The sequence below is a fragment of the Candoia aspera genome, chromosome 5 (genome assembly GCF_035149785.1).
Source record: "Candoia aspera isolate rCanAsp1 chromosome 5, rCanAsp1.hap2, whole genome shotgun sequence".
NCBI lineage: Eukaryota > Metazoa > Chordata > Lepidosauria > Squamata > Boidae > Candoia > Candoia aspera.
In genome coordinates, this window is record NC_086157.1 from 71,988,386 (window position 1) to 72,014,169 (window position 25,784).

The 25,784-nt window shown below is 37.3% G+C and overlaps 1 protein-coding gene across 3 annotated transcripts in view; it reads right to left on the reverse strand.

The window, feature by feature from the left end:
• The window catches only part of GBE1 (1,4-alpha-glucan branching enzyme 1), a 160,499-nt gene that overhangs the window by 36,361 nt on the left and 98,354 nt on the right, over nucleotides 1-25,784 (reverse strand). For all 3 annotated transcript variants that reach the window (XM_063305491.1, XM_063305492.1, XM_063305493.1), the window contains 2 exons: nucleotides 23,474-23,584; nucleotides 21,041-21,212 (listed from right to left, as the gene is read on the reverse strand). In XM_063305491.1, coding sequence (XP_063161561.1) covers nucleotides 21,041-21,212; nucleotides 23,474-23,584 — 283 coding nt within the window. The remainder of the gene's footprint in view (nucleotides 1-21,040; nucleotides 21,213-23,473; nucleotides 23,585-25,784) is intronic.

The following is a 25,784-nucleotide window of genomic DNA, read 5'->3' on the forward strand; positions in this document are numbered from 1 at the left end:
TACAACTATTAGTGAAAATTGACAACAATCTTAATCCATAATTGTAAGCGGAGCCATATACTAATGTCCTAATCATTGCGTTGACAGCTTACAAAACATGAATTTATATGGTATTCTATAAATACATTTTGCATATTTTTTTTCTACAGTCTTTTCTTACTGCTTAATAGAGGCCCATTGGGCCACTGAAACTGTGTTGATCTTTCCCCTTTTCAGACTGCTTTGATAGTAATTCTACACAGCAGAGGTCTTCTAAATATCAAAGCTAAACTACTGAAACAAAAGGTCAATGAAGCTATATGACAACAGAAGCAATGTTATTTATTTGTTTGTATGGTTGAGGAAAAAAAAATGCTGCCACTTATTTCTTTTTTCTTTTTTTCCCTTTTTTAATCTGTTGATTGTTCATCTTATTCTGGCACTAGATTTAATAGTAAAACACACACACACACAGAGATTCAAAGTATACATTTTTCTACCCAATAAACAAAATAACAATTAAACACAACAGTAGCATAGCATCTGTCTTTACTAGCCACAGCTTCATTATGCCTTTACGTAAAATGGGTGACATCACAACACTATCCATTTTGCCACTTTACTGTAGCAAACAAAACATTAATTTACTTGTTTCAACTTAGGCCATAAAGTAAATAATAATAAATTAACATATATATTAAAATGAATAAGTCTAAATGTCTATAGACAATGTTAAAGAAAACCCTAGAACAGCAAGTAGACTCTTGCAGTCCTAATTTCTGTGGTTCTCTAATGGTAACCACATGCCCATGACCTAAGGTTATTTTGATTTTTATCCTGAAAGCTGATTAGCATTCTTCCAGATTGCTGATGGTCTCTCCTGGTTCTATGAAGCTTGCATTTAGATGCAGATTTGTTAACCAGGAACATCCCCTAAACAGACAAAGGGACAAGGAATTCAAGTAAATATTAAAACAAACAAACAAAGAACACCTAGTCACCTGAAGATTATGGGAGACAACTATAAATTCCAGTTTTTTTCTGCTGTAATGGTGAAAAATTGACACTTGCATGTATGATATGTTCATATTGCTCTAGTATAGCTAAATGTTTTGCAAAATATATAAAATCTGTGAAGTAAGAATATAGCAAATACTGAAATCTATAATTCATTTTATGGAGTTGAAGGCAATGCACTGCAGCTATAGTAAAGTAGAAAGGTAGAAATGTATACAAACAGTGATCAACCATTTTTATGCTGAGTATCAATGGGGAGGGCAATGGCAAACAATCCCACTATAGTCTGCCAAGAAAACGTTGTGAAAGTGGTGTCCCCCCACAGGGTCAGACATGACTCGGTGCTTGCCCAGGAAACCTTTCACCTTTTTCAATAATAAACCACTCCTGGAACATCCTAAGATTTCTGTGGCTAGATCATCATTTAAATTCTGTTTTATTATAACAGCATATCTGAGGGGAGATGAATATTTAAAGAGTTCATTTTGTGATCAGGTTTTCAAAATAATAGATTTATTTATAGAACTATAACACAGAATGCACAGAAATAATTATAATCCAGAACTGAAATGATTTTATATGGTTCTTTGTTACAGTAAAAAGCACAGTACAGTTCAGTAAAGACTGTTACTACAGTCCTTCAGATATTTCAAACTCACTTACAGTTACCACTGATTGAGAACAGTTCATCTAGAAATGCTATCAGAATGCCTACACAGCCTGGGGATCCACTAGATACTTAATTATACTGCAGAGAGAACTGCAAAAGGTGTCAAAATTGACAAGCAACAGAGCTATCTGGTACCTTCATAACTTCCTGCAGAAATGTGCAAAATAACCCTGTCAAGATATTTTTGCAGACTCCCCCAGACTCACTAGCTCTAAAAAGAGCCATTAAAAATTTGTCATAAAAAAAAAAAGAATGAACATCACAAATGACAGATGTCAAGCTTCATGAATAAATTAATATGTATGAAGCAACAGACATTCAAAATTACAATCTTATTATTTATATCCTTGTAAGCTATTATACACAAACACACCAAGCTTAATATATAAATGACAATTCAATATTTTATATAGCTCTATATTGTACATTTATTATAAAACAGATAAACAGAGTTGTCTAAAAATGCTATTATAATAGAAAACACATAGGAAGTCAGTCCCAAAAATATAAAATCCACCTTAAGTATAATAATTTCCAAGAAGACATTAATATACCCTTTAGAAAATAGGCTTCTTGCATGAGGAAAATACTGACTTTAAAGACTACCTTCTTTAGAGTTGTATATTTTCAGCTCCGAGTTAACAATTTGAAACATACTTATCCTGAACACACATGATTTCCACCATGGTTTGTACAAAATGCTGAAGCTTCATAAATTGTTGTTCTGCAAGCATCAATTATATTCTTAGGCCAGTATACCAATATCACAAATGCTAACCTGATCCAGATTTGCATTAGTTTTCCCTACCACATCATAAAATATAATGATTGGCACTTTCCCCAAAAAACTAATTATGTATTATGTTATCATAATCTGGAGAAGGCCCCATGAATTATGAAAATGAAAACTTTGAAATCTACAAATTGATATATGGACAAACTAACATTTACATTTAAAATGCAACTCTTTGTTTAGGATGGTCAAGTCATGCCATTATGTTTGTGTAAATACAAACAGAAACCTGGAAAATGCATTTGTGTATATTCATCAATATATTTATTAGTACTGCTGTAGGAAAAAAAAAATCAGAACACAGGCTATTTGTTTATCTATTCCAATATTCTCTATTCTGATTTGCAGATTTACAGTGATTCAGACCATCTGCATGACCTGGTGGATGAATGCTTTATATTAACACAGAGTGTGGCATTTTACATACAGAAAGCATGTGGCTCTGGCCCTGAACAATGATCTATCTTCAATAGTAATAGATAACATTCATTCAACACAACAGTGTGAACTGGGCAATGAAATTCATATGAGGAGTATATTTCCTACTGAGCAAATTAAATTTACCCAAACACAACTCAGCTTTTAGCAGAAAATGCATTCTTTTCTAAAACTACATCAAGTTCAGGCCTTAGAAGAAATACATACAGTATATTTATAGTGTAGACTGGCAAATTGCAATGATAAAAAAATAAATGATTACTACTAATACTATATAAAAGATGTTTGGTCAAACCATCCCCTATTGCTTTCAGACAAATATATTATCAATTGTCCATTAACTATTTGTAAAATGGAATAATGGGAAAGGTACATAGAACTAAACCCATATATTGATTAATTTTATCAAATATAACATTCAAAAATACTGCGGAGAAAATAATTGACATTAGTAAGACAGAATCAAAATGCTTTCAATTCCTTTTTTAGTTTCTTGCTACTCAGGGACAAAGACAATTGGAAGAAGCAACTGGGCAAATGTTGGTTTCAAAATAGATTCTGCAACAGTTCTACAGATCTATGCCAATGGTTGCCAAACAGTTGAGAATATATCTACTTACTTCTGCATTTGAGGTATAGCAGATATACAAGATATTGATCAAGGCCTTTATAAAACGGATTATAAAGCCCTGTTTAAGAGTTTTGAATTTTATAATAAAGCTCTAGTTTCAGTGATAATGCCAATGCTAAAATAAAGTAACTGTAAAAGTTCTCCCCCCACGAATACTATATATTGACCTGTGGAACTTTAGTTTTTTTTTTTAAAAAATAACAATTTAGATGTCCTCTAATTTACTTATTTATTTTTAAATTCTGGCTCTCTTTGGAATAATAAGCTCAGTTGATGAGAGGCAATATCTAAATCCAAACAGAACATAGTTTTGAGGAATATAGTAAAACTAGTACAGAACTGATTCTAACTTCGAAATTCTAAAAATAAAACAAAGCTTGATGTAATTTGATAACACCATAGGGGAAAAAATAAATATTTTATGGTCCAATTTCACCTTAATTTAGGCTTTTCTTCAATTAAAACAAAATTTCAAACTCTGTTCATTTTTGTTCTTCTTGGCATGTTCAAGTTATTTTTGTTATTTAGTTTAGTTGCTGTCTTGGATAGATTGTATAGGCACAGAATTCCAAATATTTAGTTTGTTTAGTGGAACTTAAATCTGAATAAATATATTCATGAGTATATTAATCCTATTTCAACTAGCATTAGCGAGTGACTACTCTTTTTAGAAAGGCAGTACTGTGTAAATCTAAATATGTGGATTAAGACCAACTGCAGGATAGGAAAAAGAAATGAGAAGACTGGAGTAGGCAATGAAAAAGATGCATTGGTACTGGAGTAAATAATTTGTGATCAAATATGACTCTGACTATGAAAAAGGTTGTACCTTTGCTTCATTTAGACTTACTTGCAGTATTATCTATTCTAGAATCTTAATTCATTATTATGAACACTCACAGTTGAAATGAAATTTGGGCTTCTATAAAAATACCTCTTCTGAATATAAATCTTTGATGGGATCAAAATCTAGGCTGGATGCCTAACTTGAAAAGTTCTTTGTGCTTGAATCACAAGAAATAACTAGTTTGGTCTCCTTCAGCATGTATTATGAGCAAAGTCAGTAACGCATACAAAATCATTTTTATAAATTTGTTATAAAGACTCACTTCAGAGCTGCAAAAATGCTTATATGTGAGAAAATGTGCTTCATTGCAATTTGCTTTTCTCTTTATAAGTAGCTTCAGAAAAGTTGATTTATAAAACAGCTTTTAAAGTACACCATAATTACATAAACTGATAATATTTTGAATAAAAATTCTAGCAATCAACTTAACTACAGTAAGATATTATATATTCTAGATTGTTACATATTTAATGGCTCATTGAACAACAAAATGATCATTATTTTCTTTTTAAAAAAATACAAACTGCAATTTCAAGAAATTAAAAAGAGGGTGAGAAGTGCTCCAATATGGGAACTATGATAGGTTGGAAAACTGAAGATGGCTCTGCTAAAAGTGGAACTAACAACCACAGTGGAATGAAGAGCTGGAGAGTAGACTTGAATAGAAGTTTTTCTTTGGAAAAGAAGAGGACTTGAGATTGTTCACAAGTGCTCCAGACTTTTGCTGGTGGTCTGGAGTGATCTCCAGCAGGTTTAGAACTCTGGAAGACAAAGGAATAGCCATCTTGCTTCACACACAGTTGGCGCCTTTAAGGGGACTGGGTTCACATAATTCCTTTTCTAATCACTTTCAGAAATTGCTTGTTAACTGCTTTTCAGCTATCAGGAACCTTTGGATCCACAAGTTTTACAGCACCAGGTGAGTTTCCTTCAATCCTTAGTGAAAGAAGTTTTAAATACAAGTACTTATTTTTTTCTTCCTGCAATAAACAGCAAAAGGGTGATTGAAATTTTGATTTTAGAAAGTTACAACTGGACTAAGGTCCAGATAAATTTGAAATAAGATTTTGGAATTAATTATAAGAATCCTTCCTGTGGTAAAATACTTTTGTTTTGAATTCTTTAAAAAAATGATCGAATGGGACTGTGAAGATTGGACACTAAAGAGAACCAGAAGGAATTAAAGGAGAAGAACACTTGAATTGCACTTACTAATACAGAATGGAGCAAAATATTTTAACATTGGACATATTGAAGGACATTTTTGAACAATGAACCCAGAAGTTAATTTTAAGAGTGTCTGACTCTATAGATAGACTGTGTTTAAAAGATGTTATGGAAGAGGAACAAGTTCTACCTGACAAGATTGAGACTGATCTGAAAATGGATTTAAAAATGAAGTCTACAAGAATGACACTGAGAAAGACATTATACTGGACACAGAGAGGAAACTGACTGATGTCTTAATAATTAAAACAGATATACAAATAGCAAACCAAGAGAGAGAGACCTGGATAATCTTCCTATATTAGATTTACAAAAGAGGCTTGTTAAAGCTTTGAAGAATTTTGTGAGAAGGGACAAAGAAAAAATGAAAAGAAATAAAGCTCCAGGACATTATTTGAAGGGACTAACGATCAAGATTGTTAAAAGTAAAAGGAAGAAATATAAAGTTAGTTTATATAGGTTAAAATAGGTAAGTTGTTATTGCTGGTAACCCATTTGCTGGTCAATGACCAAAATAAAATGACTGACACTGATCTTGTGTCATGTTCACTGTTTCAATGTGCATTGTAACATTTCATATGCCACGGCGCTGATGCGCGTTTCTGTTTGGAAGGGAGCTGCTGTGAAACCTTGTACCAAGCTCTGTATCTATGTTCATTTCAATGGAATGTGCTCTGTTCAAGGACTTTTCCTGCAGACCATCAGAAGCCGTTAGGAGCACCTGGGATTGTGAGCTTGGGAAGATTCTACGGGGGATCTCATTTGTACTGAGGGTTTTTAGTTTGCATTTAGCGCGCTTTTATCATTCTCAGCTTTCTTTGTGATCCTGCATACTATTCTTTAATAAATCAGATATCTTTGCATTCCTGCTCATGAGTCTGAGAGTGTTTTAGAATGGGCATTCATTACATAAAGCTGAGAATGCCCAAAGTTGTACCGTTAGCTCCTACCAAGATCAGTTTCTTGTGAGGGAAAATAGTTAATGATGGCCGAGTCCAAGCTCACGACCGGGGGACTTGAAGAGTGGGCTAGCTTGATGCCCGAGTTGATGACCAAGAGCAGAGAACTGAGCCTCAACCCAGAACCTTCAGATTTACGGCAGGATTCGAGTTCCAGCCCTGAGGTGGAGGAATCTAATGATGGGGGAGAACCAGAGCAACCGGCACCCAGCGAATCACCCACAGAGTTGATCACCTGGGATGCAATGGGAGAACCCCAGTCAGGGTCGTCACAGGCGTCCTGGAAGCATTGGTTCCCACTAACCCCAGACGTAGAATCTACCACAGTAACAACGGAGAGACAGCCTAACATGCGTGGGAGGGAGGAATCTCAAACCCCTGAAAGGCTAAGAGTGGTGGAGGCCAAAATAGAATCGATGGAGTACATGTTAAGAAACCTGTCTCTATCATTGGGGGCGCAGGGAAGGCATGATGGAGGTCCCAGCTTCACGCAACCATCCCCCATCCTCCCACCTGGACCACCAGAGGAGCGGGGCCGGAGATGGCTCCGGGATGAATCTCCACCCCGCAGAGCGACAACTACCGTAACCTGGGGCCCAAACACTCAAGCAGCCACCGGTTCCGCTCCAACAGGAGTGGGGGTGAAAGACTTTCCTGTCAAGTTTGATGGGGATCCAACCAAGTTATCTTTCTTTCTAACCAATGCTAAAAGTTACATGAGGCAGTTTGGAGCATACTTCCCTTCCAAAGAGGCTAAGATAACTGCCATTGCCACCAAGTTGAAGGGTCGAGCGGCTGACTGGTATGTTCAATTAAGTGAGGCTGACCCCCCTGAACTTGAGTATTTCGAGGACTTTATGGGGGCGTTAAAGCTGCATTTTGAGGATCCTCTGGCCAAGGCAAGAGCTAAGAAGGCGCTGAAGGATCTTACCCAGGGCCAACTGTCTGTAGCTGATTACGCCCTGGAGTTTAAGGCTTTAGCTGGGAAAATCCCCGACTGGTCTCAGTCAACCTTAATAAAACGGTTTAAAGAGGGACTCAACTGGGACGTCCTACGATGTGCGTTGTGTAGAGACAACCCAGAGTCATTGTACAAATGGATCTGTCTGGCCGGCAAGGCTCAGCATGCCCAGCATGCCTTCATGCAAACCAGAACACCTGAAACACCACCAGCCATGAGGGAACCCCGAAGTGCTGCAACTGCTGCCCGGCCAGGCTATAGAGCCTGGGAAGAGGAGAGAGATCGGCGCTATGCGAGGGGTCAGTGTCTCCAATGCAGAAAGGAAGGGCATCGAGCAGCTGATTGCTCAAAAGCCAAGGCTGGAGATTGAGCAGGCAAGCTGCCGGCCAAATCGCCCCCCCCCTCACGGCGGATGACAGCAGCGAAGGGGGCAGCCAACGCTGAGGAAGTATTCTACTTCTCGAGAGAGGTTGAAGATGACTCTAAGGAGCTGGCAGGAAACGCCAGCCACCTGCCATGAAGAGCGCCTGCGGGCAGGTGGAGGAGGATGGGCACGAGGATGCTATGGTGAGTGCTGACTGTCCCACTTTAGCAGTAAAAGTGAAATTGGGCTCCCACACAAAGACTACAGAGGTCTGGGCTTTAGTTGGATCTGGGTGTTCCAGGTGTCTAATTCACCCTGATCTGGTTGCTGCTTTGGACCTGCCTAGCTTCCCCCTCCAGCAGCCTTTGATCTTTACACAGTTGGATGGTTCAAAGGCGGCGGGGGGGAACCCATTTCACTGGAACTGTTGCAATGCAAATGGGCAGCCACTGTGAGACTTTAAAATTTGTAGTGGCACCTGTTGGCAATCCCTTGGTAATTCTGGGGATCCCCTGGTTGACCTATCAAAGCCCATATATAAGCTGGGAACACAGCACTGTGACTTTTAAGGATGGGTTTTACCAAGTTCCTACAGCAGAGAGAGCTTCAGGTGCAGGGGTTGGAAGGGCTGCAATTGCCACGCTGCACCCTAGTTTGGCACGTTTAGAAGGCTTGCCCGATCGATACCAAGACTTTGCAGATGTCTTTGGGGAAATGGAAACAGGTCAGCTGCCCCCCTCTCCCATCGTAAAACTGACTGTGCAATAGAGTTGGTTCCCAACGCTCAATTGCCCAAGCCAAAAATTTATCCAATGACTCAGAAGGAGCTTGAGGCATTACAGGACTTTATTGACAAAAATCTGTCAAGGGGGTTTATTGAACCTGCAAATTCCCCAGTTGGGGCCCCTGTGCTATTCCAGGAAAAGAAAGATGGCATGTTTCGACTCTGTACAGACTATCGGGGGTTAAATTCCTTCTCAATTTGCAACAAGTACCCTCTTCCGCTCATGAAGGACATGTTAGCTCACTTGTCTAAGGGCAAGATTTTCTCAAAGCTCGATCTTCGTGAAGCCTATTTCCGCATCCACATACGAGCTGGAGATGAGTGGAAAACCACTTTTAATTGTCCACTGGGTTCATTTCAGTACAAAGTCCTCCCTTTTGGGTTGGCAGGGGCGCCCGGAGTCTTCATGCAATTGATTAATGAAGTATTACATGATCATTTGTTTAAAGGGGTCCTGGTTTATTTAGACGATGTTCTCATTTACACTGAAATCGAGGAGGAACATGAACACCTCCTCAAACAGGTGTTAAGCAAGCTTAGAGATGCCAAACTTTATGCCAAGCTTTCCAAATGTGAGTTTCACAAGACCCAACTTGACTATCTGGGCTATAGGGTGTCTGACAAGGGCATTAAAATGGACCCTGCAAAAATTCAGGGGATTTTAAGTTGGGAACGTCCCCGCACCCAGAGGCAATTGCAAAGTTTCCTTGGGTTCAGTAATTACTATCGCCAATTTATCCAGGGGTTCACTGAGGTTGCTTTGCCCCTCACTGATTTACTCCGTACCAAGGGCTTGGGGGAGACACGCAAAGTAAAAAACCCTGGGGCAGTGCTGAATTGGACACCTGAATGCCAGGCAGCATTTGAGAAGTCAAAAACCCTCTTCACTGCTGAGCCTATTCTACAGCACTTCGATCCTGAATGCCCCTTTGTGGTCCAGGTTGATGCTTCTGACTCCTCAGTTGGGGCTATATTGTTACAGAGAGATTCTGAAAATCACTTAAAACCCTGCGCTTATTTGTCCAGAAAATTTTCTTAAACCAAACACCAGTGGCATGTTTGGGAAAAGGAGGCTTTTGCTGTAAGAGCCGCTTTGGAAGCCTGGCGTCACCTCCTGGAAGGCGCTAAATGCCCTTTCGAAGTTTGGACTGATCACGGGAATTTGGAAGCCCTCCGCACCCCCCGGCGTCTCAGTCCTAAACAAATTCGCTGGGCTCAATTTTTCAGTCGCTTTAACTTCCAGTTAAAATTTATTCCGGGAAAGAAAAACTTCCTGGCCAATGCTTTGTCATGTTTACCTCAGGACCTTGACCATGTGGCAGATGTGTTTGGGACTGTTCTCACTGAACCACAACTGGGCTTAGTTGCTGTCACCCGGAGCCAGACCCATGTGCAGGCATCCCCGCCCCCAACCCAGTCTGGGAAGCGGAAAGTGCAAGTTCCTTGCCAATTACAGAAAGACTTTCTCCAGGCGCTGAAATCTGACACTTGGTTGCTAGCTAATAAAGACACTGTTTCTTTTGAAAACGGTCTGGCATGGGTGCAACACCACCTTTATGTACCCGAAACTTTACGACCTGACATTTTACAGCATTCCCATGATGATAAACTTGCTGGGCATTTTGGTTTTGTTAAAACATTGCATTTGGTTCATCGTCAATTCTGGTGTCCCACCTTGAGACGCGATGTAAAAGACTATGTGGCTTCCTGTCCTGTTTGTGTAATGTCAAAGCAAAAAGGGGGGAAACCACAGGGGCTTCTGCAGCCTGTGGCCAGCCCGTCCCATCCCTGGGATGAGATTTCTATGGATTTTATTGTGAATCTTCCTCCCAGTCAGAAGAAAACTGTCATTTGGGTTGTAAAAGGTTTTTTTCCCAAACAAGCCCATTTCATTCCATGTGTGTCCATCCCGTCGGCCCCGCAATTGGCGTGCCTATTTCTCATCCACATCTACCATCTCCACAGTAGCCCCTCCCATTTGGTCAGTGACTGAGGGACACAGTTTACTTCCCAGTTTTGGAAATCATTTTTAAAATTGATTGGCACCAAACAGGCGCTGTCCACCTTGAGACTGACGGATCTACTGAGATTTTGAACTCAACCCTTGAACAATTTCTTAGAGCATACATTAACTACCATCAGGACAATTGGGTGGAGTTGCTGCCTTTTGCTGAAGTGGCTTACAATAATGCTGCCCATCAGAGTACCGGGCAAACCCCTTTTCGTGTAGTTTCTGGTCACAACTTTGTTCCCATCCCTGAACTGCCACAACCTCCCTCCCCCAACACGTTCTGCCTCTGACTCGGCTGTTAAGCTTGCTGATTCCTGGCCAGTGATTCAACAGGCTTTGGCTGATGCCCAGGCTGCTTACAAGTTTCAAGCCGATAAGCATCGTTCTTTGCAACACAATTTCAAGATTGGGGATCAAGTGTATCTATCTACCAAATTCATCAAGTCCCCACAACCCTCTAAAAAACTTGCTCCCAAGTTCATTGGTCCTTTCCCTGTTGTTGGTCTTATCAATCCAGTTACTGTTAAGTTGGATCTGCCTCACAATTTGAAATGCTTGCACCCTGTTTTCCATTGCAGCTTGCTCAAGCCTGTCCACCACTCTTCCCGCTGGCATCCCCAACCTCCTCCTCCTGCTCCGATCATGATTGACGGCCAGCAGCACTTTGAGGTCAAGGAGGTCGTTGATTCTCGCAAGCTTCGTGGTACCCTCCAGTATCTGGTCCGATAGAAACACTTTCCTCATCCTGAATGGGTGTCTGCTCACCACATTAATGCTCCTGATTTAATTTGCCGTTTCCACTTGGTGTACCCTTTAAAGCCTCCTGCTTAGTGTTTTCTTTCTTTTGGGGGGCAGGATGTCATGTTCGCTGTTTCAATGTGCACTGTACATCGTAATGTTTCACATGCCATGGCGCCGAAGTGTGTTTCTGTTTGGGAGGGAACTGCTGTGAAACCTTGTACCAAGCTCTGTATCTATGTTCACTTCAGTGGAATGCGTTTGGGTTATGTGCTCTGTTCAAAGACTTTTCCCGCAGACCATCAGAAGCCGTTAGGAGCACCTGAGATTGTGAGCTTGGGAAGATTCTACAGAGGGAGGGATCTCATTTGTACCTAGGGTTTTTAGTTTGCATTTGGCGCACTTTTATCATTCTCAGCTTTCTTTGTGATCCTGCATACTATTCTTTAATAAATCAGATATCTTTGCATTCCTGCTCATGAGTCTGAGAGTGTTTTAGAATAGACATTCATTACATATTTATACCCTGGTAATCCTAATGGACTTTTGCTCATCAGGACTGAAAGTATAGTATTTAAAGGATTTGTTTATAGATAAGATGGGAAAGAGATCATTTGTTATATTTTAAGAGAAGATAATAAATTACTAAAATTGTTTATAATTGTGATAAAGGGGAAAATCTCTCTCTCTCTCTCTCTCTCTCTCTATATATATATATATATATATATATACATATTTCCTTTACTATATTCTTATTTTTTATTTTTCTATTTTTTCTATTTCCTTTTTCTTTTCTGCACCTTCTAGTTTTTAGTTTGTATTAGTTTTTTTTCATTGTAGTAATTTTAATAACATTATTATTATTATTATTATTATTATTAATTATTAACTTAGTATTATTAAAATATGGAACAGAATTACTGAATAATAATTACAGTATATATACTATGATATATACAATATACAGTAACAGGCAAAAAAATAAAATAAAATGGGATATGTGTGATGAAAATTATAAATTAGCTGTTTATACCATGAAAATAACTTTTTTTCAAGTTGACCTTCCAATTCACTTTCCTTCTATTTACTTTACTTTACTTCCATTAAAGTTTATCACTTTGCAGAGCTGAACTATCACTAATACAATAAGGGAAATGCAATAAAACCTAGAAATATTTACAAACATTGGCCCTCTTTTAGTTTCCTCAAACTCTGTCCACAACAAGCACAGATACTGTTTATTGGATACTGTATATAATATGCAAATTAGGAAAGATTAAAAACACACACCAAATCTTTGTAACTTGAATAAGATTCTAATTTCTGGCAAAAGCGTCAAACCATAATTAGTTACTGATATACTTCAATATGCATACACATGTGTGTGTCTCTGTGTGGCTGTATATTTGGTTCCAGACTTAGGTCCTTTTCCACTTGAACTTAACCACAAATTGCCACATCTGTTTTCTGCTATCTTGGATATTACAACTGTCTTTTAGTTGTAGGACTGAAATGAACAGGAATGGGAGCTAGAAGAGCTAAAATGCCGTTTTACCATTAAGTCAAAACAGGAGTCATACTTCCCACTCTAGGGGTGGGAAACAAGAAGCCACTCCAGAAGCCATTATTTTATTTATGAAACATTTAATATTGGCAGCACAGGGGCAGGGCATACTTTTCTGGCACCACATTCTTGAAGAATTGTGCAAGGACACTGAACCTACTCAGAAGTACACTGCTGATATCCAACATAAACTCATGGAGAGTACATCCAGGGAATATTGCTTTACCTGCCAGGAATGGAAGGAGGTGTCATGTTCACCATTTCAATGTGCTTGGTACATCGTAACGTTTCGCATGTCATTAGCCTAATACGTGTTTGATCTCAGAAGGGAGGAAGATTCCTCTTTGGGGAGTTCTTATCTGTTGGCTGCTGGGTTGGAATGTATTTGGGTTATCTCATGTATTCAAGGTTGCTTTCCCAGGATGTGTGGAAAAGGGTTACCGGCACCTGGGAGGGGGGTGGTTGCTATGGTTGGTAGGGGGGAGGGATTACGTTTGGAGCTGAGGGTTTTTAGTTTGTATTTGGCGCGCTTTTAGTCATTCTCAGCTTTCTCTGTAACTGTCATAATTTCCCTAATAAATCAGATTTCATTTAAGTAACCTCTTGTGAGTCTGAGTGTTTGGGATAGGCAACCATTACAGGAGGGACTACACATTCTGCTTTTGTGCATGGCTGAATTGTGCAATAGTGAAATGATGAGCAAACCATCCTCTTGTCTTCTGAATGTGGGCAAATCAGCACAAACTTGTATAATCCCTCATGTAAATCATCTTTATTTACAAAAATATTTGAAATCTGTATGTATGATCATGTGTTGCAGCAGTCAAGGCAAACTTTGCAGTTGGACACACTGCAACATGCAACACTGGACATAAGAGATTTAAATTGTTGATTTACCCAAATATTCTGGCCTAAGCTGTTTATCTGCATAGAAACTTTACTGCTGCTCAACATATTACGAAATAGCCTCTGTTTTTTATACCAACTTTATTTATTTATTTATTCATTTATTTATTTATTTATTTATTTATTTGGGGGGTGGGGAAGGGAACATATAAGGTGGTAGAACTTTTGGCTGCCGCACAGATATCTGATTTTTTTTTTTTTTTAAAGATAAATTAAACAAAAGCTAGGATGCTTCTTTTACAAGTCACAGTGTTGGGAGAGCTGGTTAGAGCAGCAGGATCTGAGGCTAGACTGGGAGTTATATTAGATGAAGCTTTGCTTTTGGTTCCTGTTGTTGTTTGTCTATTGTTAGTTAATGAAGAACCTTTCATAATCATCATGATTATTAATATACCTCACCTTGTACTGTTTGAGTTAATTCCTATGGTCTCACAAAGAATGGTCCTGAAATAATCCATACATGACTCTCTAGGCTTTTCAGTCTGAATTTCAGCTATTGCAGGAGACCTTAATATTGTTATGGATTTCCAGCTGGACAAAGCATCATCATCATCATCATCATCATCATCATCATCATCATCATCATCATCATCATCATCATCTCTCCTGTTCCTCCTTCAAGTCTTTACCATAGCATATATTTTGGTACTTAAGTTGATAGATATTTGGTGTTTGCTGACCCCAAAACAAAAGGACTATACTTTGTTTTCCTTGTTCAGACTGGTATTGTTTTATATCAGGTTTTTTTTTTTTAAAAAATCTTCTTCCTTAGCAAATCAACTAGAGGACTCTTCAATTGGTCCAATGGCAATTTCAAACCATGTTCCAGTGACTCTTTCACTAAAATTTCAAACCTCTAAGTTCACTAAATATATATTTATATTGTTGTCATTATTGTCAATAGAAACTATTACTTTTTTTTTTTTTTTACTGTTTGGAACTCCTCAAGGCATATATTTAGGGATGTGTTATATCTTTTCTCAGAGCTAAGAAGAAATCTTAAAATCTAGAGATTTTAGTTCCATACAGCTGGAAAAGATCTATTGCCCCCGGTCTGCAGTTTTCCAAATTGAATGATACAGATTTATTGACACTTCTACTACTACAGGTTCATATTGTGTCATTTAATCTTACTAAATGTTCTGTTTCATTCCACAAAGCTTATATTACCGTAATCCCAAAGCCAGATAAAGATTCTACTAGATGTGAAAGTTATAGACCAATATGGTTGCTTAAAGTAGACACTGAGATATTAACTGTGACACTGGTTAGTAGATTACAGTATATAAATTTGCAATATATCCAACTTAGTCAAGATTTATTTTTTTAAAATACAAACTTCTTACACTATTCATTTGGTGATTTTTTTTTTATAGCTGCAAATAAATTGTATTTGGTTGTTTTAATTAATCTTTTCATAAGATTCAAAATAAGTTTCTGGAATGTGTTCTAAAAAGATTTGGATTTCAATCACTTTTTATACATTGAATTACAATTTGGTATCTTCATTCTACAGCTAAATTAATCACAAACGGATTTGTCCCTGAACCTAGAACTATATCATGGCACTAAACAGGGATGCCCGCTATCCCTTTAATTTGTTTCTTCAACCTTTAGCTCTTCATATTAGATAATTGCAAGATGATATGGCTGTTGTTGCAGTGGTATAAGCTTTCATAAATTAGTAACATTTGGGATACTTTAGATAATTACTTATTATCATTACCACCATTAGTCATGCAACAGTGTGATATATTCTTCAAGTAAAATGTGTTAAGAAACAGTTTATTTTTCTCTCTCCATCATCCGCAAATATAAAGTCCATGGATTGTGTTTGAAGAGGGCTGGTAACTTAATCAAATTGCTTCTGCTGCTTCTGGAATTTTGGTTAGATAATAATGACTTGTAAAAAATAGCCTCACCCTTTTTTCCTGCAGCGCAACACTATCACACAGACCCATGTCCAGCTTGATGTTGTTTGCTTATAGAGCTAGGGAGGAAGACTTAAAATACTCATTAGAGATTTACAGATTTACAGGTCGACAGACTGTGGAAAAGAACCAGGAAATTGTTCAAAATAACTTGAGCTGTAATATATACCTGGTGCTGATAAACTTAAATGAGATTAATAAATGGAAGAATTGAAAACTGTATTGCAAGCAAAAGAGATATTTGAAGTTATATTTTCAGTCATTTTTTTTAAAGCAACACTTTCCTCAAACATGAGCAAACATGAATTCCAAATTACTATTTGGCTGAGCCAATAGTACTACAATAGCTATCTTCAAGTCTGAACAATATAGTTAAAACACACATATACAAATTATATCAAATACTCTAACCTGAAGTCCTCTCTATATACGACATTTTTGACCAACCCAATTAGAGGAACCAAGACTGGAAAAGCTAAGTAATATCATGAGAAAACTTGGAAGACTAGTTGTCTATATGTAATTTAGTTAGCAATCTGATGAAAAATCTCAGAAGAAGTCAATTGAAAAGATTCGTAAATAAACATATTGCCTTTCAAATGGTGTGATCTCAGATCACTGATTCTTTTTTATTTGAAAGCATGTTTTAAAATATGCCTAAACGGGACAAACTAAACACCAGTGACAATCTGTAACAATTTGAGATGTAGGTTCACCAATGTAAACCTCCTCATTAAAAACAAGACGGCAACTATGCTGCTGCTGCTGCTGCTATTATTATATTATTATTATTATTATATACATCAACATGAAATCACATCTGCCAGTTGTTTAACTGATGTTGGCCTTCATTCACATCGAGTTCTTCCCAAATACCTAGGATGCCGTAATGTATCAGTGTAGTATACGTGCAGATCCAAGCAGTGTGGCCTTTTGTAATTGAGAGATGGAAATTTTGTCAATGTGCAGATTTTCTAAGTGCCATCCAAGGCTTTTTGGCATGGTACCCAGTACGCTGATAACCATTGGGACCACCACTGCTGGTTTATGCCATACTCTTTCAACTTTGATTTTCCGATCTTGATATTTGTGATCTTCTCCAATTCTTTGTCTTCCATTCTACTATCCCCTGGTATTGTCACATAAACTATCCACATATTCTTCTTTGCAATCAGTTAAATCTAGTGTGTTATGTGCCAAGACTTTATCAGTTTGTATTCAGAAATCACACAATATTTTAACCTGCTCATTTTCAACTACTTTTTAAAACTATATGCTCCCACCAATTTTTCATTATTGGCTCACAATCTTTACAGATGCTCCTCCAGTGAATCATTTTGGAAACTCTTATGTCATTGTTTATAATCAGTTTGTGTGATCTTCTTGCACAAGCTGAATATATGATCAACTGTTTCTTCTGCTTCTTTGCACAAGATGCACTTTGAATCATATGATGATTTTTCATTTCTGGCCTTGATTGCAATAGTTCAAATAGCTTGCTCTTGAGTAGCCAAAATCAAGCCTTCAGTGTTTTGTTTTTGTTTTTGTTTTTTTAAATGTTCCAGTTGTAAGCTATTGCCAGGTGTTATCTTTATCCACTTCCCCTTTGATCTTTTGTAGAAATTGACCATGTAACACTTTTTCTTGCCAGCATTCCGTTTGTGTTTTTATTACATTATTTCAATATTCATGTTTTGTGTACATTCAGTAAGTTCCAATTTTTAACTTGCATCAATGCTTGTTCTTGTCTGTCTTTTACATAATCAGCCAATGCATGCTTTTCTTCTTCAACAATTTGTTTGACTTAAAGTAAACCTCTGCCTCCATTTCTGTGGGACAGGTATAATCTATCAATATCACTACAGGGATGTAATGCATAGTGAATAATGAGTTTTCTTGTTTTTTGTTCCAAACTGTCCATTTCAGCTTGGGTCCAGTTAATAATTCCAGCAATGTCTCATATAACAGTATTTAGGATCCAACTTGGGACAGTGGCGTCACACCAGACTTGGTTTCTTGTCAGAGCAGTGGCAAGCTGATCTGAAGGGAGAGTTATATCAGTCCACTCTGTCATGGTCAGACCCTGATGGCCTTGAGATTCTCCTATGCTGCCCTTTCACAGGGAGGCAGGACCCATTTGATTGGTCCATCCCTGGCAACTGATGGACCTGATGGAGTTCCAAAGGGAGCTGGAGGTTATACCCAAGGATCTGCTGCACATTCTTGCAGAGACCCTGCCTGCCACCTGGAATAGGGAGATGACTGGGGACTTGGACAAGATCGCACCTGTACAACCTCTCTTGTCCCATCAAACCCAACACTCCCCTGAGGATATGAGGGTTCTGAAGAGGATTAAGAGACATCTAGAGCACCACTGAAGGAAGACAAGGGCTGAACACAAGTAGAGCTGCTATTAAGGCCTACCTTGTGGTGGTAAGAGCAGTGAAACATCAATATTTCTCTGCTCTTATTGCATCTGCAGAATGCCGCCCAGTGGCCCTGTTTAAGATCACTCAGTCCATTTTGGGAAAGGTGGGCCCAGGAGTTTTATGCAGGAGCTGCATTGGGTGCCAGTTTGCTTCCAGGTCCAATTCAAAGTATTGGTTATCAGGTTTAAAGCCCTACATGGCATTGGTCTACCTTCATTACATCAACCCATCCCACCCAGTCAGGCAGAGAAGGCATGTTACAGACCCCGTCCATGAGGGATTATCAATTGGCAGATCCCAAGAAGAGAGCCTTGGGGTCTGCCCTATGGAACACACTTGGAAGCCTTGCCCTATGGAACACACTTCTCCCAGAGGTGAGGCAGGCCCCCTCTCTCCTGGCCTTCCAGAAAGATGTAAAAACCTGGCTCTGCCATGTTGTTTGGGGTGGTAGAGGGGTAATCAACCATAGGGGTGGTTAGTGCCCTAAAAAGGCCCCCACGTATTTATGAATTTAAATTAAGAACTTTTAATATCACCATCCTCAATTTTATATTTTATATTTGTATTGAAGAGGTATGTTTTTATTGTATTTTAATGTGTATTTAGTTTTAGTTTTATTGAAAACCACCCAGACTCCCTCTTTTGAGGGAGATGGGCAGTGATGAATTTTGAAATATAAATAAATAAAAATAACAGGTATGGGCCAGGTATTAATGGCTTTGATGGTGTTTCCACCATTCAGTTTTGTCTAGCGATTTTCCGACTCTTTGGATATTCTTTACTAATTTTATTTTTATACAGTTTAAGAAAATATGATGAGCCCACCATTATGTCCTACCATTGTCAATAATACATGAATGGGGAAATGAAAAATGACTACACTCATTAAATAATTGTATTCAATTTCAAATATTTTATTTAATACTTTTATTCTATCATTTTATATATCATATCTGTCTACCAACCTGATTTTAAAAAAAAAGTAAACTGTAAAAACAATTTATCTCAAAAGCTATGGTAGAAGACACTTTTGCCTATACATTTTATCAACAATGCTATTTAGTACTTCATTTCAGACTGAATTTCATGTACGCATAGACATTCATTCATGACTAGTATCTAAAGAAGTACAATTTCACTAACTGATCATGATGAGGTTTTTTATTTACATATGCAATTAAATTTTTCAAACTCAACTCACAATTGTAATTTGGATCTTTTGTTAGCTAATTATGAAGAAACTGATGCTTTTTATAATACTGAAATAACATTGGCTCTTCTCCAGTTTTCTGGCATGTACCCTGTGCTTCAGGATTTCTCAAAGATTCCAGTCAGTGCCTCTGAGATGACATCCACTAGTTCCTTTAACACCCTGGGGCATAACACATCTGGAGAGTTGAATCCATTCAAAGCAGCTAGGTGCTCTCTTACCAATTCCTTATCTATTTTGATCTCCATTCTCTTCTGCTCCCCACAGTGCTGTGTTTGACAAGTCAGACTGCTTTTCCTTCCTTCCTTCCTTCCTTCCTTCCTTCCTTCCTTCCTTCCTTCCTTCCTTCCTTCCTTCCTTCCTTCCTCAGCTTTCTTCCTGTTGCCCATGACCTTGCCATCTTCTATGACCACTGTTTCCTTTACTTTCCTGTTGTTCCAGATATGACCAAAGAGACCTCCCCCCCCCTTTTTTTTTTTTGTTATTTTTGACATTCATTGCAAGACTTAGCTTCTGCTGAGATTTAGCTTCCCTGACCCCATTCTTGCTGATTCAGGATTTCCACTAATACTCTCATTTTGTTATATGACCCTCTTTCCATTTTTTTTAACTTGTCCATTTTGTTTTTCAGTTTAGACACAGTGCTGCTCACTGTAGAGAATAAATTACACCAACATAAGTTTGGTATATTGGTGCAGTTGGCTTTCCTGGACTAGTCAGCTGATTTAAGAACCATTCACAATGGTCTCTTTCTGATTCATCAGGCTGTGCCAAGATTGAAAGGCAAGGTGTTATTCAACAATCATATTTCACTAACTGGTATCAAGGCATAGTTCTCAGGAATTTAGTTCCCTCTTGGCTCCCATCTATTATACAGGTATGTAAAATTAAACCACCACCACAACAAATGTCTTCAGTTTATAACTTTGTTACCGAAAACTTATTTATCTCTGACAGACTGCAGTATAGTCAGAATGTTGTGCTTCCTTTAGCACAGATTTTAACAAAAGCAGTGCCAGAAATAGCAGAAACAGCCAAGCACATATGTTCAGATTCAGAACCAAATGTAGTTAGCTAGCATGTAGGAGACGAACGAGATTGCTAGGTTACTTACTAGTTATTCTTCATATTAGCCCACATGTTGTTCCATATGTAGCATAATTTAATAAATCTAGTTTAACCCAACAACATTCATGTTTGACACTAGTTATTCTGGTCCACTCATAAAAAGGCAAAATTTCTCTTAATCTAGCTTAAAGATACACAAAGATCCCAGAGCCCCATGCCTTTGTTAAGAGGGTTACACAATTCACTAACTTCATTTGCCTCATATTTATACAAACTAACAAAATATTAAAATAGATCAATAATTATTCAACAGCATAAACAATAAGTCTCTTCCTCAGCTGGGAGCAAGAACCATGGAAATTAATGGTAATCCTCATTATACATGTAGGGGATCCTACTATGCTTTAACCCTCAACTTACTTCAATAAACACATCCAGCTTTTAACAAGAAAATGTTATCATAAGTTGTACTATGCTGAAGAAAATCAGAAGGTAATATCCCAAATGACTTACCCATGAAATTGAGGTAGCCCTCTCCTCCAAGAGAATGAGTAATGAGTCGTATCATTTTATGAAGCTGTATTCCTCGATCGATAATTGGTGTGAGAGGTGACAAAACACTCATATAATTATACATCTCTGCATCCATCAACCAAAAAGCCAAAGTCTTATCACCAACAAGGGCCTTGATAAATAAATAAATGAGGCAGGAAATGAGGCAGGGGAAAAAAAACCACAACCTTTTATATTAACGTTTTCTAGGACACAAATTAAGAACATCTTATAGATGAATAAATGGTATGTCGTGTGTTTATGAGTAGTATACATGTTTTTATTTTGAGTTCTCACACTAGAGAGATAAAGTTGTTACCCTGTGTCATGCCCTCATCCACCCTGCCCAAACAGGGCAAACTTTTCGTTATATATTCCCATGATTTTCACCCATTTGAGGAGTTTGTGTCATGGCCCAGGAGTCAAATGATTGTGAGTTTCAAAAAGCTGTTCCAGCTGAACCTGTGGCATGTCAGCCTCAGGAGGCACCAAGGTAGGAATTACCTCAGGATGATCAAACACAGGCACCATCAGAACAGCTGGGGCAGTCAGATGATAAAGTATGTCCTCCAAGCCCTTGGACTCGGTGAGCAGAGTGGAGAACAGAACAAAGACACTCAATGAAGCTCTTTGCCAAGCAAGGGTGTGCCTGCCTTAACTTAAAAAAGCTGGTTGTAGCCTTCTTTAAGAGGCAGCTCTGATTCATGTGACCTTGTTGGAAACACCAATCTGATTTCTTGTTTCTGGAGAGCCCGTGCCCTCTGCTTCTGTAAGAAACCTGGCACTCTGATCCTTGGACTGGTTGATGAAGCTTGCTTGGCTCTCTGAACATTGAATTGAATCCTGACTACTCTTCTGCATGTTCCTATAGAAAGTAAAGTTACTCAGGCAAGCCTTATCTCTAGAGGGTCAATCAGACAAATCAGACTCTGAATTCTGTTCCTTTGCTTGTCTACTCAGCCTTTAGTAAATTGTTTACTGTGTGTACGTGTGTGTGTTTGTGTTTGAAACCAGGAACAGAAAAGTCTGAACCACATAGTAACTAATACTAACTATAATGGCTGCATGTACCTGATGAGTTCAAATGAGGATCAAACTAGTTATATACTGCCTCCTGGTGATCAATAATGGCTAAAACCAAAGGGGTATGTTATTAATGAAAGTTAATATTTGAGGACAATGAATATTTGAGGACAATGAACATATTTTACTGTACGTTTGCATAGTACAAAATGTAGAAACACTTACTTATAAGATTCTTAAAGCACTTAGCCCATGAAACATAGCTTTAATTTATGGGAAATCTGAAACAGCTTTAAAGATATGATTTCTGCATTATTCTACCATATTCCATCACTCTCTTAACTATTATAATTATTTTGTTTTAATAAATAAAACAAACAGATTTCCACAGGACAGATAGAATAAGAAACAGAAAGAAAGAGTAAACTACCATTTTCAGACATTTATTATATTCTTATTTAGAAGTCAATCATTACTTCAGTTACTTGGACATGTACTATAGTGAAATAAGGATATGAGTCTAATCAAAAATATTATGCAAAATATTCACAGTAGCACTTTATGAAGAAGTTGATGCCAGCAAAGCATGACTTCTTGATATGTTGCAGAGGCTATGCCAGCTGGAGCACTCACACATATGGAGACACACAGGGAAACACCTGGGAAAGTTCCACTGAATCTACCAGAGGATATGTTAACACTTCTAGGAATGTACTTTGTTCATGCTAGTGCAGTTGCAGCTGTCCCTGAAAATGCAGTGCAAATAACTAGTGAAATACAAATGTTATAACATTAGAATGTTAATTCTAATCAGCCCTTCCAAGTGGTGAAATTAATGTTTTTATAAGGTATGATTTTCTTGTCAGAAAACTGAAACTTGTTAGCAAAGGACCAATTTAAGAATCATAGCTGGTTCTCGAAAAATCAACTGTTGGAGTGTTCACTTCTGCATATGATATGGGTTTGTCTCAGTATTGTCCTGTTTTAGTTAGTATTCATAAATTTCTTAATATGATTTTGGAAAGAGCAATATGGCTTAACAATATGAATGTGATTCTGAGCTATATACCAACAATTTGGAATGCATTGTTATATGAAAAACTATCAAGCATGGGGCATAGCAAAACATGATGATACATATTGGGTTTCTGTTTACAAATTGGCTTTCTATTGGCATAATGGAAGGACTGATCAATATTACTCTGGACAAAGAGTAATGCTGTGTTTAAAAACTGAACTTTTTTGGGGGGGTTATAATTCATGCTTTTTTTCTTTTTTTTAATTTCTAAAAAATGAAGAGGGGAGGAGCCATGGATGATTGCAATGTAATTCTAATTGTTGTGGGCATTACCAGCTGAGTTGTTACAGTACCTGATCATGACTCTCTGCATAGGCAATGCATTTCTCTCCATATCGCCTGTTTGTTAAAGTAAACACAATATTTCCCATGTCCCAGTCTTCATCCTTACGCTCTTTAATTATCTGAAAATGAAAAGGTATAACTCTGATTTTTTTGTATCATTTTTTTTTAAATATATCCTCTTAACTGTTCAAGCTCAGTGTCTTTTTAGAAATTTTAAAATGGTAAGTTACTATATGTCACATGTGATTCAGGTCCAGCTCCATATCATAGCACAACTAATATAGCAACTAATATAGCACAGTCACAGCAAGTGGCAAAACATGGCTAATCTTGGTTTATCTTGAAAAATCTAAACAAAATTGGACCTACTTAACATTTGGATAGGAATCTTCAGGAAATCGCCTGGCTAAACTAAACTCAGAAGTAAAAAATAATGATAATAATCCATAAAATAATAGGAAATTATGTCTCTGACATAGCCAAGAAAATAACATAGGCATTTCCATGGAGTTACTAGGAATTGAGCTTCTCTTGAGAAATATAATATAATATTTATATAAAATGTATAACAATATATATAAAAATTATATACATAACAATTGAAAACAAGTATTATTTTTCTGCTAAAATGTCTGCCAACAATTTATCATTAACTATGCATATCTTAAATTGATTTTCTTTCTATTTCTGCAAAAACAGTAGGAGCTACATGCCACCATTTTTATGGTTGGCTAAACAGAAATTTCACCACTAAATCTGCCTGTTCCTTGTTATGTAATGCTTCATAATCCTATGATAAATGTATTAACTCTAATTGAAAGAAGGTGAATTATTTCTGTGGATTTTACTTTATGGCATATAATAAAGGAAGAGTTTTGTGCAAATTAAACAATAATAATAAACACCATAATGGACTAATCTGATATTACAGTGTCAAAATGTAATAGATAAAGAAGTTTATACATTGCTAATTATACACCTAACTTTACTGTACAAAGTCACTCATGCTTTGGTCACATCCTGTGTGACTGCTGCAATGCATGCTACCTGGGGCTGTTCTTGAAGAATATCTGAAAGCCTCGATTAGTCAAGGATACAAAGATAATAAGAAGTTTTGAATGTGGGACAAACCATTTCTTGGCCAGTTAGACAGGGAGAGCTGAATAGTCTTAATACTTGGGTGAGATTATGGTGCTAGCAAATTTTGGGCCAAAATGGGAGTTAAAGTATTAGATCTAGCAAGCATTACAGAAATGTGGTGGAACACAAATAATCAGTGAGTTATGACTATCTCAAACATAATGCAAATCAAGACTGAATAACACATGGCACACACACACACACAAACACACCCTCCCAATCTTCAAATTTATTTAGCATAGGAAACAAAACTTTAAAATATTTAACTCTCAACAGCACTAAGTCATGTATATCTTTCATGTACAGAATTCTATATCAAAAGGTATCAAATAGGAACTTTATCGAAAAGTAATATGACAATCAGCCTACATCATGTCTGGCTCTTACTGTTTTTAATTCTTCCTTTCTTACCATTTCAAATTACTTTATAAACAGCAGCATCAGATTTTCATGTAGTTTTGAAGAGATTAAAAAACAGACAAGCAAACAAGCAAACAAAACCTTATGCATGGTCTGGACAAGAAACAATCCCAAAACTTTAAGTTGCATCTAACACAAACAGAAGAAGGACAACGGTTTCTTTCTCCACTATTCTGCAAGACTTACTTGAATAACTTACCCAAATACCAGTGACATAATGAAGTCATACTACATTATGAAAATATTTGCCCTGTGGTTTATGCTTTATGGATTTACAATTGCAGAAGGATAAAAGAGGCTTTTTATAACTAATAGAAGATCTGCACTAGCAGAATGCCTTTGATTCCTTTGATGCCTTCTGATAGCACTTTCAGAATATGAAAAAGAAATTAGCTAATGATGGGGAAAACATACCCTGAAGCAACATTAATAAATATCCTGTCTACTGGAAAATAGATCAAATTTGTTTCAAAAGTGTGTGTTTAGAGATCTGAAAATAAATTGTGCTCTGGAATAATGTACATATTGCAAAGTACACATAACTGCATATTTTGCAAAGATGAAATATATTAATATTGCATTACATTACATTTCTATATAGAGGCCTCACTCAAGACACATACTATTTTCATAATTATTGTCACTTTAGGATTATAAGCATGGATCTGTACAAATGTGTAATGCATTAATTTATAGGAATGTTTCTGAAATATTTTTATCCAAAATCCAATTATTACTATACAGTATATGGAAACATTC